The following is a 14,111-nucleotide window of genomic DNA, read 5'->3' as shown; positions in this document are numbered from 1 at the left end:
TATATATATATATATATATATTGTCGCTGAATATTGAAACCAACTTATTTTTGGCGTGGAATTTTCCCTCCAAATTCATTTGAGACTAAATTAATATTTTGTTTATTAATGCTTTATTTAGAGATAAAATATTTCGTCTCAAATTAAAGATTAAAAAAAAAAATTGAAAAGAGACAGAAGTTTTAGAGACAATTATAAAGTAAGCTTTTAGAGACGAAATTAAGTTTCACGTTTGAAAATGTATCGTCTCTAAAATTGCTTTTCTTATAGGCTTGTAGTGACATATTTCAAGTTCAACCATGAATTATAAGTTGAATAATTAGCATATTTATTCAATATATTTTGTGATGAAAAACAATTATAAATGATTTGTGCAGTCGAACATTGTTAATCATACATTATTTTCATATGAAATTTTCGGGGGGAAAAAGCAGCGGTAAAAAAAGGAACATGTCCTCTTATTAGTAAGTTATTAAACATTCTTGGGTAAAAAGTTAATATCAAAGCTGCGTGTATAAATTTGTTAATTACTTCCCTGAAAAGAGGAAAAAAAAAAAGAAAAAAAATGATCGTACTGTTTAAAAATCCATATTATTCAGAACACCGAGTGAAAACATAAGATAAATAAAAGATTTCGTAATGTAGGAGCCCAATGGCATCAATATCCAAAAGTAATGAGGCAAAAGATAGGCTGGCCCCCTGCATACCTTCCTTTTCGTCGAGGGGACCAAATCCAATCTCTCCTAATATTCTCAAGGTAATCTGAAATTTTAATCAATCTTATTGATGATATTCAAGTTTATATCTTTTAGTTAAGATCTTGATCTATTCATAATTATATGTAATGATGACAATCTGTAGCCAGATTTAGCAGCACCAGGGGCAAACATTTTAGCTGCATGGTCACCAATTGCCTCAGTTTCAGAAGGTTTTGAAGATGACAAAAGAGTAGTGGCATACAATATTCTCTCTGGCACATCAATGTCTTGCCCACATGCTTCGGGGGCTGCTGCCTACGTCAAATCATTCCACCCGACATGGTCTCCGGCCGCCATCAAGTCGTCTCTTATGACCACCGGTAATAATGGTTGCATTATATAGATCATATGATCCCATTTCTTAATTTCACTAATTACACCAATCACACATTTCTTTTATTTTTTTTTCTTTTATTTAATTGCGTAACCCGTCGAAACATCAAACTTGTGAAAAAACTTGCACATTGTGTAATTTTGATTAGAAACCATTACTAGAAAATGTATGCTTATTGACACAGTCAATGCGTCCGTACGTACTCCTAGACATCAGGATGTTTTCTCAACGCTACTTGTACGCACCTCTAAAGTCCCCTAATTATTTATGACCTGACCATAAATAATTTCTCGTACATACGTATAATTTGCAGCAAATCCAATGAGTGCCGACCTTAACTCCGAAGCCAAATTCGCATACGGATCCAGACAAATAAATCCTCTCAAAGCTGCATGCCCTGGTTTAATATACGACGCAGTCGAAGATGATTACAAAAACTTGTTGTGTGGACAAGGCTACACTACAAAGCTATTGCAAATAGTTACCGGAAACAGTAACAGCACATGTCCTGATCAAGCCAGTCTTGAAAAGACGACGACAACAACAATAACAAGCCTTAATCCTAATTTAATTGGGGTTGGCTATATGGATTTTACTTTTCCACACGGCTCTGTTCGAAATTAAACTTTCCTAAAGGCCTAGATCTAAAATGTCTTTCCTAACGACTTCGGTCTACGTAATTCTTGGTCTACCCCTCCCTCTCCTAGTATTAGGTATAAGAATGTCCTCCTAAGCATGAACTGGTGCTTCTAGCGGTCTACGTTGGATATGTCTGAACCACCTCAAGCGGCCTTCGCGCACCTTATATTCTATTAGTGCTACACCTACTTTACAATGAATAACTTCATTCCTTATGCTATCCATTCTTGTATGGCCACTCATCCATCTTAACATACGCATTTTTGTCACACTCATCTTAGATATATGTTGTCTCTTAATGGTCCAACATTCACTATTATACAACATAGCTGGGCGAATTGCAGTCCTATAAAACTTTCCTTTCAACTTAATAGACATCTTATCATCACATAAAACTCTCATAGCATTCTTCCACTTAACCCACCCTGCCTTAATCCTATGTTGAATATCTTCTTCTATATCTCCTTCATACTACACTATAGACCCAAGGTACCTAAACTTCCAAGAAGTTCCAATCTCCACACCATCTAAAGAAATTCCATCACTCTGATTACTTGAGTTACTAAACCTACAATGCATGTATTCAGTTTTTATCCTACTTAACTTAAATCCCGTCGTCTCAAGAGTCTGTCTCCACAATTCTAACTTACGGTTAACTCCTTCCCTATGTTCATCAACTAAAACTATATCATCTGCAAAAAGCATATACCAAGAAACTCTATCTTGGATTTCTCTTGTTAGCTCATCCATCACGATAGTGAAAAGATAAGGACTAAGAGCAGATCCTTGATGAAGGCCGATCTGAATAGGGAACTCTGTCGTGTAGCCTCTAGCAGTTCTCACACTCGTGACCACTCCATCGTACATGTCCTTAATTACATTAATATACTTCACATGTACTCCTCTCTTTTCTAGCACCCACCATAAAACTTCCCTCAGCACCCTATCATATGTCTTTTCATATGATAGGGTGCATATGATAGGGTGCCGAGGGAAGATTTTATAGAACGACACCGGACCTAAATTATCCTACCTTTGCTCTTTCTACGACACCTTCGCAAACAATCAATCATGTCTTTAACAGGACTGTCACAAACGTTGGATCACCGACCTCTTCGTATAAAGCTAACTTGGTTGCCCCACCAGGGCTTAAAATCACAGTGAATCCTAGTGTTTTGTCGTTTAAATCCCTTGAGGAGAAGCTATCCTATGCGGTGACAGTGCGGGGGACAGTAGATAAGAAAGTTGTGGTCTCTGCTTCTCATGTGTGGGATGATGGTACTTACCAAGTTAGGAGCCCCATTGTTGTTTATGTCCCGGCATAAAAGGAAATTTTGATGTCGTTTATGGATTGAACAAAGTTACTGATGTGTTGGGATGCCTGCTTACGTATTACTAAAGGAAAAATAAGATAAGGAATTGTAGAACTGATATTTTTAGATATGGTGAACGTTTGATCTTTGTTATACAATATATATATATATATATTATGTTCTTGATGTAACTATTTGATCGTAATTCGTAAGTATGTGTTTCTTGTTACTCAAATTACTATTCGGCTTCATTCCATTCATGGACAAACCAAGGGGAGATTCCTAACTAGATTTCATATGACTAAATATTTTCTGCTAATTCGAAGTTGGCCGGATGGCAAAGCTTCTCATCATCAACTTGTCTATCATCATGTCAAGTTAAATTCTTCATATGATTTGTATTTTGGAGCAATCGCTTCAAACGCGGTTCCAATATAATGCATGCACTGTAAAAGAAAAAAAAAATCAGCTTTGCTATATGCTGTCTAATAACCTGTCTATTTATTTGTTTCAAAAGAAGTTGCATGTAATTTGTAAGGTTAACGTATAGAAAAATTGAAGAAAATATTGCGTACAAGGTCATGTCCAACCGAAAATGAAGTGGGGTCGCTTGGAAATTGAAAATTCTATGGAGATGCATGGGTCCAACCAGGGCAATGCTCTTGATCCAATGCTATAGCACAGCGGTGGTGTTGTACACTGTCCATTAACAAAAAGAAAGGAGTAGATTTCAATGTATGAGATCTATATGTGAGATCCATTTTCTATTAATGGTGCTTAGCGTTCATGGTTTCCGGAGAATTTTTTCTAAAAAGACTCATTTATGATGCAAATACTATTCCATTTTATGGGCTTGAACTATTGTGATGATCCCGTTTATTACATTCTTTTTTTTGTGGGAAAAAATAGATAATTTATCCTTAATAGTATATGAGTATAACTTTTACCCTTTACTCTTAATAAATACTTTTTGTTAGTGCAATTATTTACCTAAAAAGATTATGAATAAAAAGTAAAGGGTAAAAATCCTGATCCATACACTTTTAATAGGTATTTGTCAAGATACAAATAGCAATATGACCACTCTTAAGAAATTGTAGTTTTAGCTACAAAATTTTCAGCTACCTATGTAAATTTGTAGCTAAAAATAAGTTTTTGAGACAAAATAAATTTTGTGACTAAATATTTGGTCACAAAATTTATTATTTATCATTTTCTCTGCAAGGATGTTATTATTGCTCCAGTTTTTTGCTATTTTTTCCACCACTTCAATTCTTATCATTTTTCTGAATGAGCTCTCCTGATTTTACCTTACTCACAAGCTCTGGAGAAGTTTGCCCCACATGTTCGACATGCAAGACTACATTAGCACTCTCTTTGTGTGCTTTCCCTGTTTTTCTTTATTTTTTCTTTTCATTTCTTTCTAATGAAGCATGCCTACTATTTTACATGCTATTATCTTCTTTTAAATCAATACATATATATAGTCTGTCTTTATTTCAGGTGAAGTGGTGACTAACCATGATGAGCTCATGTCCAATTTCTTTGCACAGCCAGACGCCCTTGCATATTGGAACGTAAGTTTGATGCTCGCTCCTCCACATAATCAATCAGTGTGAAGTGATTCACTTGTAAAACTAAAGTACAGAAAAATAATTGCAAAAAAGGTTGAAAGTAAGTAAAATATATTTTGCGACGACATAATGTTGCATTATATCAATGATGAAAACGTCTGTCAAAGATCCAAATCTCTAACCAAAGTCCCATTTCTTGTAGACCATAGAGCAGTTGCATAAGGAGAATGTTCCACAACATCTTATCTCTCATAAGGTAATTTCCTCTCAGCTTTATTGATTGCCATACAGTTCAATGGATATTTCCTCTCAGCTTTATTGATTGCCATACAGTTCAATGGATATTTCCTCTCAGCTTTATTGATTGCCATACAGTTCAATGGATAGTGCTAAGTAATTTTTGTAATATTTTTCACAGACCTCCTGAAATCGGCCTTCTCTCAAGGTCTTCTGTTACCTTTACTGAATGCTTACAATATTGGACAGGTTTGCGGTTTCTTTGATTCGTTGTTTCATGGATTTTCTCTTTCAATTGCTTAAGGCATCCAAGGACATTCAGTTCACTTATTTGCAAAAATTAACATCTTTTTTAGCCAATGCTATTACACTGATCACTTGTAATACTTTTGTTTGTTCTGTTAATGAGTGGCTAGGATGGATTGTCTTCTAATCTCCTTTTTCATGAATATATGGTGGGAGATGTGCTACATGCGATGCCTTTTTTTATTTTTTATTTTTTATATATTGCATTGCGTATATAAGCTAATTTTCCTTGTGAACAAGATCTTCATTTCTTGCATATATAGTTGTTTACTAATATTTCATTTATTTAAGGCTATTATTGACTAGTGTTTCGTTGGTTACTGACTAGGTGAAGTGGGTAAACATCCTTGAGCAGCAAGAAAGGATAGAATTGAAGAGCTTCACTATAACACAAGGTACCAAAATGATTTTATCCCTATATATATTCTAGTAAAAAATGCATGCATAACTCATTTAAAATAACAGTTATACAAATCGTCCAGAAAAAAAAAAAAAAAAAAAAAAAAAATTAAAAAAAAAAGTTAAAAAAATCCCCAAAAAAAAAAAAAAAAAAAAAAAAAAAAGAAAGGATAGAAAAAAAGTAATAATGGATATATTATTGTTAGTAACTACATTAATAATTAAATTATATACATACTAAATTAATACGCTAAATAATTAAAAACAATATAGTAATTAGTATATAAGTAATTACTATGTTAGTAATTTAGTCATAATTATTAGTTTATAAGTAATTAATTAGTGCATTAAAAAACCATTAGTATATTAATAATGTATTAATATTTTATTTTTTAAATAAATAATTAACTTTTGATTACATAATTGAATAATTAGCTAATTAGTTACTAATGTTTATTAATAGCCTGACATATTGCATGATCAATTCTTGATAATTATTCTTAAATAATCATTAATTACTATTAGCAGATATAATTTAATATTAATTGTTGATTGGTAATTACTATTTATTTATTAGTTATCGACTACTTACTAATTAATAAATTATAATCATTTCATTATATAATAAATGTATTAATTATTTATTTAATAACCTATTATTAATTATTATATTATTAATATATTATATAATTAATTTTTGGAAATTTACCTCCTGAAAAATAAAAATAAAAAGCCAAAATGAAAAAATAAATGAGTATTAGGACAAAATGAATGAAAACGATTAAGAAAATAAAATTTCAGGACAAAAATATAAAAAATGACTAAATTGAAGAAATAAATAAACTTTAAGGTAAAAAATAAAAAAATAATAATAAAAGAAAGGACTAGAAAAAAAGAGGGGTAAAAACCAAGAGACAAAAGTTAGAAAAGTTAAAAAAAAAAAAAAATCTTATAGATTATATATATATATATATATATATATATAAGTATATTTAATGAGATAGGACGATTGTATTGGAGAAATAAAAATATATAAAGTAATTGGCATTACAAATTTTACTGAAAGAGAATGTTAAATTGGAATTTTACATTGAACTTTCTTTCTCCATCTCCCAAAAATCCGTCCAATATTGGAGGATTGCTTTTGGTGGATTCACAACTCTTAGGAGAACCCTTCCACCAATCCATCCTACTAAATAAGAACCCTTCTTTCCTCCCACCCATTTCCTTTTATCCTCCAATCCACCCTACTTATTTATCGTCTTCTACTGACTAAAGGACTAATCTAGTAAATCATTAGTGATAATTCAGTAGATTATTTCTGGTTCTGTTGTCGATGACTAAAGCAGATAAATTCAACAAAACTCATTAGGTTGACCTTTTACCTATCATCTTAAGTAACATGACTCTCCAATGCGACACAATTCTTAACAAGTAATATGGTAAAGATTTCTCTTTTCTTTTTTTTTTTTTTTTTTGAGAAGAGGAGATAAATACTCTCTTAAATTGCATTAGTTTTAATTTTTTTAAAAATTTTACTCTTAATTAATATTATTTTAATTAAATATTATATTAATTAAAAAAATATTAATTAAGATTAAAGAGTATACCACACATAAGTTCAGTGGCTAATTCATATACTTGGGCTTCAGAATCTTGACAGTTCGAACCCAATAGTTGATCCAAACCTATGATTCTGCCCATTTTACAACATTCCAACGTGGCCTCATTCCTTTGCTCGGTTTAGCGAAAGCAGTTCAGATTCTTGAATACTGAATTCTATCCACAAAAAATTGCACCACTTATTTCACTTGTCTGTTTATCACCCAATCAAAAACTGCTTCCTATCGACGGTTTCCCAAAAGGGGCAAGAAACAGAAACTGAGCTGAGCACATAAACAAGAGAAGAAAACCACATCAAATTCAAAAAAAAAAAAAAAAAAAAAAAAAAGAAAGAAAGAAAGAAAGTGAGAAAAAGAACCAAAAAAAAAAAAAAACCCAGTTGATAAATTGTTGCTCAAAAGTATTATTGGTGGTGGGTTTTCCCACTCTTCTTCAATGGTGGGTTCATTCTCTACACAAACTCAAGGTCTAAAACGAGCTCCAATAACCACTGCCTTGCACAACCCAACTTCTTCATCTAATAGGCCTTTAACTTCCCAATTATCATCATTCAAGGTAAACTTGATTCCTATCATCCCTATAATTCAATAAACGTTTTTTTTTTTTTTTTGACATATCCAATTGTTAATACTTTTTTATATTTTAGCTTATTTCTTACATATGTTGGTGATTCTTTTATTTATTTATTTATTTATTCAGAACCCCATTATAGATTCTTGTGGATTTTCTTCAAAACAAGCTTCTTTTATAAGGGGTCTGTTTTGTAGCAGACTTCTCCTTGGGTTTAGTTCCAATGGTGCTCGAAGAAGAAAGCAAGTAGGTATGTATTTTTGGTTGTTTCTATAGTTTTCCTTATCTTATCAATTACGTTATTAAGTTATAATCACAAAGAAAAATACTTGGGTCACCGGTAGCGACCAACACAACAACTAATAGAAAGTGAGCCATATCTGTAGGGTCCGTGCTTTAAGACCCCTCGTTCTATCAATGTATGAGGCTGGACAATAGAAAAATGCAATTGTAAAGAAAAATGCTTGAGGCACTTGTGTTATGAGTCTTACTTGTGAGGCTCATGCTGTCAGATCCACCATTTATTAATGTGTGGTGTTAGACGATATTAGTGTCCTAGCATTATTCAATTAAAAAAAAATTAACAATTCTAAAAAGCACCAATAGTACTGAACATCACACAAAAATAGAAAGTGAGTCCTACAATATGGGCCTACAAATAGGACCACATTTTATTATTGTGGTGTTGGGAATTGGGGGTGCCTCGAAGCATTTTTATAAAATACCATATTTCTAAAAATAGTAAAATATTGCTTGTGTCCACCAATGGATGTTTCCCATGTAATTGGTAGGAGTAATACTAAATAAATTATATATCATAAGTAGTACAGGTACAACATCTATGTAAACAAAGTCCCACATTGATGCACTTCAAAATTCATAGGACTGGTTCTCACCAGAGTAAATTTTATAACATATATACCATTGGAATCTGTTAAAACCAAGCACTATATGTAGTACTCATTCTTGTACCTAACACTTCATAATTCCATTAATATGAGGATTTGCATCATTCTTCAAGATTTGTTCTTCATCTAGTGAGAATACATATTCTTTTGTTTTTCCTTTACTTATGAAACTTTTTTCTTTTTCTTTCTTATTTTGAAATGGTGAAGGACTTGTGGTGTCACCAAGTTGTGTCCTTCCCTTAACTGAAGAGAATGTGGAGAAGGTTTTGGATGAGGTAAGGCCTGGCCTGATGGCTGATGGCGGAAACGTTGCGCTGCACGAGATAGATGGCCTTGTCGTGGTACTCAAGTTGCAAGGAGCTTGCGGCTCCTGCCCGAGTTCAACAATGACACTAAAGATGGGAATCGAAACTCGGCTGCGAGATAAAATACCAGAAATAATGGCGGTGGAACAGATTCTGGACACCGAGACTGGCCTTGAGTTAAATGAAGAAAATGTGGAAAAGGTTAGACAAAGTATGAAACCTTGCCAATATTTATTTCTCCAATTGTGTAGCATCACGCAGTTCCTTTTTCCGTTAAGATTTTAATAGTCGGATGGACAAAAGAACTAATTTAGGACAACTTGGTTGATCTATGACTCGTTCTGAGAAGTTTCAAAAGGCACGGACCAAAACGTGATTCGGCCTATAGTTCAGATACTAATTAAGTGCTAACTTATCAATTTCTCTGCCAATTCATCACAAGAAACATTCACACCGTTTGCTTTTACACATGTCTATGAATACTGTACAAGCATTCATTTAACTTAGTTTTTGATGCAAAGAGTTTTTTTTTTTATTATTATTTGTTCTTATCAGAAAGAAAATTTTGCTCTTTTTTCAGCTTCTTGCAGAGATTAGACCGTATCTTGCAGGGACAGGAGGGGGAATACTTGAGCTAGTACAAATTGACGGTTATGTCGTCAAAGTTCGGCTTAGTGGCCCTGCAGCGGGGGTTATGACTGTTCGAGTTGCGTTAACACAAAAATTGAGGGAAAAAATTCCTGCCATTGCGGCCGTCCAGCTGCTAGAGTGATACACCAAAACATATACCTTTGCAGAGAAAAGAGAAGTAGTTGAATATCCATTTTTATTCAGAAAGCAAGAGTGAAACTATACCTTTTCGCAGCAATGTACTGATAGTTCCACGAGATTTTGTACCTATTTCCCCTATGCCTAATGAGAAGATGTATAATTTTCGGAAATGAGAAAAGTGAGGTGAAATATTCATGTGCATATACCGTCTGCTTTTCGATCTCTCAATACCCTCTTCAAATTTCAAGTTTAACTTCTGAGAGCATTTTATCTGTATTACCGAAATCCCAGGTTGATATTGTATCCTAATTAGAAATGAAAGCTCTAAAGAGAATTTTTGTTTTTGTTTACATATGATTTTTTTGTTACGAACCAAGATTTTCTTCCTACGACGAAACTAATGATCTCTGCGGAATTAGGCGCACAACTAGGAGGAACACAAGCTTAAAAGATGCATCCCGTCACTGCATAACGAGGCTGCGCAACTCTGTCCTCCATAGGAAAGCTCTTGTCATGACATAACCAACATGAGATCTGATATTAATGTGCAGGGAGGTGAAAAATGAGTACTTCTACAATCTATAATCTTGAATTTGCATAATATAATTACAATACGTATAAAATTGTTGCACTCTAATATTAAAAAGCCGTATGTTAGAACAGAACTGGATTTAATTCAAGTATTCTGTAGCCACTGAGTTGAGTATTTAAGGTATTACACAAGTATAAGACAGTTTTATGTCAATAGTAATCATCATCATCATCATTTCTTCTTGATCTGAAAAATCTCCGCACAACAGCAGCAACGGCACCAAGAAAAAGAAACAGAGCTAAAGTGTCGAAACCGCCACCAATGCCGACAGCAACGCTGGGACCTGGAGCAAAGAAAGAAAATGGCGACCATCCCCAACCACCGAAGAACGGTACGCCATAACCATAACCATAACCACCAACTAAAGGTGGGGCAACAGGAGGATTTATGTAGATGTTGGTCCTGCAAAATAAAACATAACTCGACATTAAAGATTAAATTTAACATACATGATGTTTGAGAAAATAGACAGATTAGCACAGGCATCTACTTCTACAAATGATGTCATGTTCTCATATTATGACATAATGCGAGTGAAAGCAAAAAACTAAGAAAGGATAAATGTTATAATTTCAAATTATCTGAAAATGCAATGCTAAAAACAAATTGACAAAACCCCAAAAACAATTTCTGATGATTCCACTACTCAGATAACTTTAACAAGTTTGCTTGTGGGGGCTCTTTTTTGGATTACTTTTACTGTTTTTACAGCCTAAGCAGCAAGTATACTTACAAAGGGAAAAAATGTCTATAAAAAAGCTGAATGAGATATTTATTTGTGTGCTCCCATGTATATATAAGACTTCTCAAACTGCAACAAATTTTCAAAGAAAAAACCCCTTTTTGACCCAAAAAAAAAAAAACAGTTTGAAGTTTGAAGCTACTATGCCTCTTACAAAACATAAACTAATTATAAACTGATTAACTTGATGATTTGTCACTAATCAATATTAATTAGTGATTAATTAATATAAGTTAGGAATTAATCAATTTCAATCAACAAATTACGGGTTTCTCAGTGATAAACAATTGGTAAAAATGATGATGAACCAACTTATCACTGATTGATCTCGGCCCGTTTGTTTCACCGGTTTAACTTAATTCAACTCAATTAGAATGGTGAGCTGAGCTCGGCTTGAACTCGTGTTTGGTAAGTATGCAGTCTGAATTGTATTCTTTATTCGAACTGAGTTAAACTGTCCAAATTAAAGATTATCTCTCCCCTCAAATTCAACTGTTAAAACTATTTTTAAATAGTAAAATGATGCTCACGCTCTCTGCTATTCACATCTACCAAACACAATTTCAGATTTTATTTTTTCTTTAAATTCGAATTTAACTACAACCATGTAGTTTAGATTTTTTTATTCAAATCAATAAAAATCGAATAAGCAAACCAAATGGTTTATCACTGACTAACTACTGTAGAAAAAAATGGTAATTTCTTTTGAAAAAAGGGTTCGGTCATTTTTCTAAAAAATAACGTTTTGGTCATGTATTGAAAAAGTTGGTCATATACTTATAAAATGGTGGAAAAAAAAGTCATTTGCCAAATTTTCCTGTAAATGAAATAGTAATAACTTTTATCTTAGAAAATTCACTCTTTTGGAGTTTAATAAAAGAAATGTTATGCATTATTGCTATACTAAGGGGAAAAAAAAATCCTAGTAAAAGATACAGTTTTGAAACCTTAAATTCTCACCCGCAAAATTGGCAAAATCCTGCTACAGAATTCCCCATTTCAAGACTCAAATGATCACAAAACTAAAAAAGCTCATGAACATTTCAACTTAGATTAAAATCTCATTCATTTTACAGATTTAAATTTTTAGAGTTAAAAATTTTTAAAAAATATTACGTTAAACATTTTTTATCATAATTAAAAATTTTTAAAAAATATTAAATCTTAATTTAAATTAAAAAATTAAATCTGCAAAGCGAATGAGTTATAATTCATCCAAAACTCTTAACTTACCTCGAATTGTTGTTATTGATTCTAGGGGACGACCGAGGTGCCGAAGAACGGAACGCCTGGCCACCAACCCGACCGCCAGTCTTCGCGGCCGACGCATCGGAAACCGATCCCAGCGTCAGCACCCCAGCTGCCAATGTAACTGCAGCCAGCTTCACTAGCTTGTTCTCCTTCTTCCTATGTCATATGGATTCCAATTTTCATACTTGCAAAAGAAAAACCAAAAGATTTCAAGAAAAAGTAAAGAAAACCCATGATTTTATTACCTGGGAGAATCTTTCTGGTCGTCTTGTTGGTGTCTGAATGAGATTGTTCTGTACTGAGCGCAACTGGGAATCTTGGTTTTGAGCTTCTGAGTTGGTGAAGAAAGAGCGTTGGCTAGAAAGCTTTGCTGGGATGAGGCTAACGACATTTTTTTTTTTTTAGCTTCTTGTTGTTGTTGTTGTTTTTTCTTCTATCCTTGGATTGTTTCCAAATTTTCTGTTTCTTTTTTTTTTTCTTTTTGATCGATATCTATATATCTATATATGTAATAAACAGAGATGACAGAATATAGATGCAGATTTTCATTCTGCGTTTTCTGTTGCTGGCTTCTCAGTAGTCATTACTTCGATAAAATTAATATTCATCTTTATTTCTGATGATGAGTTTGCCAAGTGGCGTTATTTTAGTGGATGAGTAGAAGATTCGAAGAGCATTTATCTAGAATAGAGGTGACAATTCGTTTTTCATTTGTATCTTATACAGATGTATTATAGGAGTTTAGAATTTTAATTTTGTTATAATAAAAAATTTTTAAAAATAATTATATTTTATTATAATAGAAAGTTCTTATATGAAATTATATGTAAATCAGTGAACTAAATGAGTTTTAATTTTTAAGAGATTTGCATGTACGACTAATTTATTAGTAAGTTAGATATTTTTAACCGTTAAATCTGTATACATTTTAATTTTTACGTGATTTTATATAAATTTAACACATTAAAAACTTAATAAATTTTTTTATGTACAGTCTTTTTCATTAATTAATTTTTTTTTTTTTTTTAGAGAAGTGGGTATATATTTTGCGGCTGAGGTATAATATCTAAAGTGACAAAAAGATTCCATAGTTAATGCAACTATATATCTATATGTCCTTAAACATTAGTTTGAAATAAAATATTTTGAGACGTACTTGTTACAGGTAAAGTTGGAATCCTTCCATTTAGAAGGTGGTGGACCAAATCCTTTGTCATCAAAGGTACTCGACTCCGGCCAGATTCCGGAGTCGAACATTCCGATGATGATGTCGGTTTCGACTGTGCTTCTCTTAACTTGCTGCGGAAACCCAATGAAATCCCATGACCTTGTTGTGTGCAGCTTCTTCTTTCGGTTAGGGAACACAGAGACTACGCCTTCCATCCCTAAATCCAAAGAAAATCAGCTTCCAAAAACAGGGGATATTCATATAATTCCAATCTTTCAAACATAGCAATGTGAAAAGAAAAGAAAAGAAAAGAAAAAGCAGCCAAAATTCACATACTAGCCATTTTTTGGGCTTCTTCCTTGGTTAGCTTAGCGGCAAATCCATTGAAACTTCTCTTGTAGCTGCGGAGAAGAGATCCTGCCACAATATGGCTAAACCAAACAAAATAATGATGGTCTAAACTCATTTATTGAGAGATGTCATAGAAGGCTTTTTTGAACATGCCTTTAATATATATTAGTTGATGATTATGTTTCTAAATAAACATGTTATTCCTAGTTCTTTTGAATGCATCATATACTTATAAAACTTTTTTATGTATGATTATCAAAACAAATAATT

General features: G+C 32.7%; 2 protein-coding genes and 1 pseudogene across 2 annotated transcripts; 2 read left to right on the top strand and 1 right to left on the bottom strand.

Annotated features, from left to right (window-relative positions):
• The first annotated feature begins 652 nt into the window (after positions 1-652).
• Positions 653-3,056, top strand: LOC21399776 (annotated as a pseudogene).
• A 4,327-nt stretch (positions 3,057-7,383) lies between these two features.
• On the top strand, positions 7,384-10,022 carry LOC112091180 (nifU-like protein 3, chloroplastic). Its single transcript, XM_024164143.1, has 4 exons — positions 7,384-7,738; positions 7,883-8,003; positions 8,869-9,167; positions 9,547-10,022. The coding sequence occupies exons 1-4, from the start codon at positions 7,619-7,621 to the stop codon at positions 9,736-9,738; spliced, it is 732 nt and encodes a 243-aa protein (XP_024019911.1). The 5' UTR covers positions 7,384-7,618; the 3' UTR covers positions 9,739-10,022.
• Positions 10,023-10,367: 345 nt separating this feature from the next.
• On the bottom strand, positions 10,368-12,776 carry LOC21399775. The gene is made up of 3 exons (XM_010095894.2): positions 12,568-12,776; positions 12,305-12,478; positions 10,368-10,731 (listed from the first exon to the last, which is right to left on the bottom strand). The coding sequence occupies exons 1-3, from the start codon at positions 12,711-12,713 to the stop codon at positions 10,479-10,481; spliced, it is 573 nt and encodes a 190-aa protein (XP_010094196.1). The 5' UTR covers positions 12,714-12,776; the 3' UTR covers positions 10,368-10,478.
• Positions 12,777-14,111: the final 1,335 nt, after the last annotated feature.

Source organism: Morus notabilis, unplaced genomic scaffold (genome assembly GCF_000414095.1).
Source record: "Morus notabilis unplaced genomic scaffold, ASM41409v2 Scaffold499, whole genome shotgun sequence".
NCBI lineage: Eukaryota > Viridiplantae > Streptophyta > Magnoliopsida > Rosales > Moraceae > Morus > Morus notabilis.
Note: the sequence above shows the minus strand (reverse complement) of the source record. Positions and strands in the feature narration are given on the sequence as shown.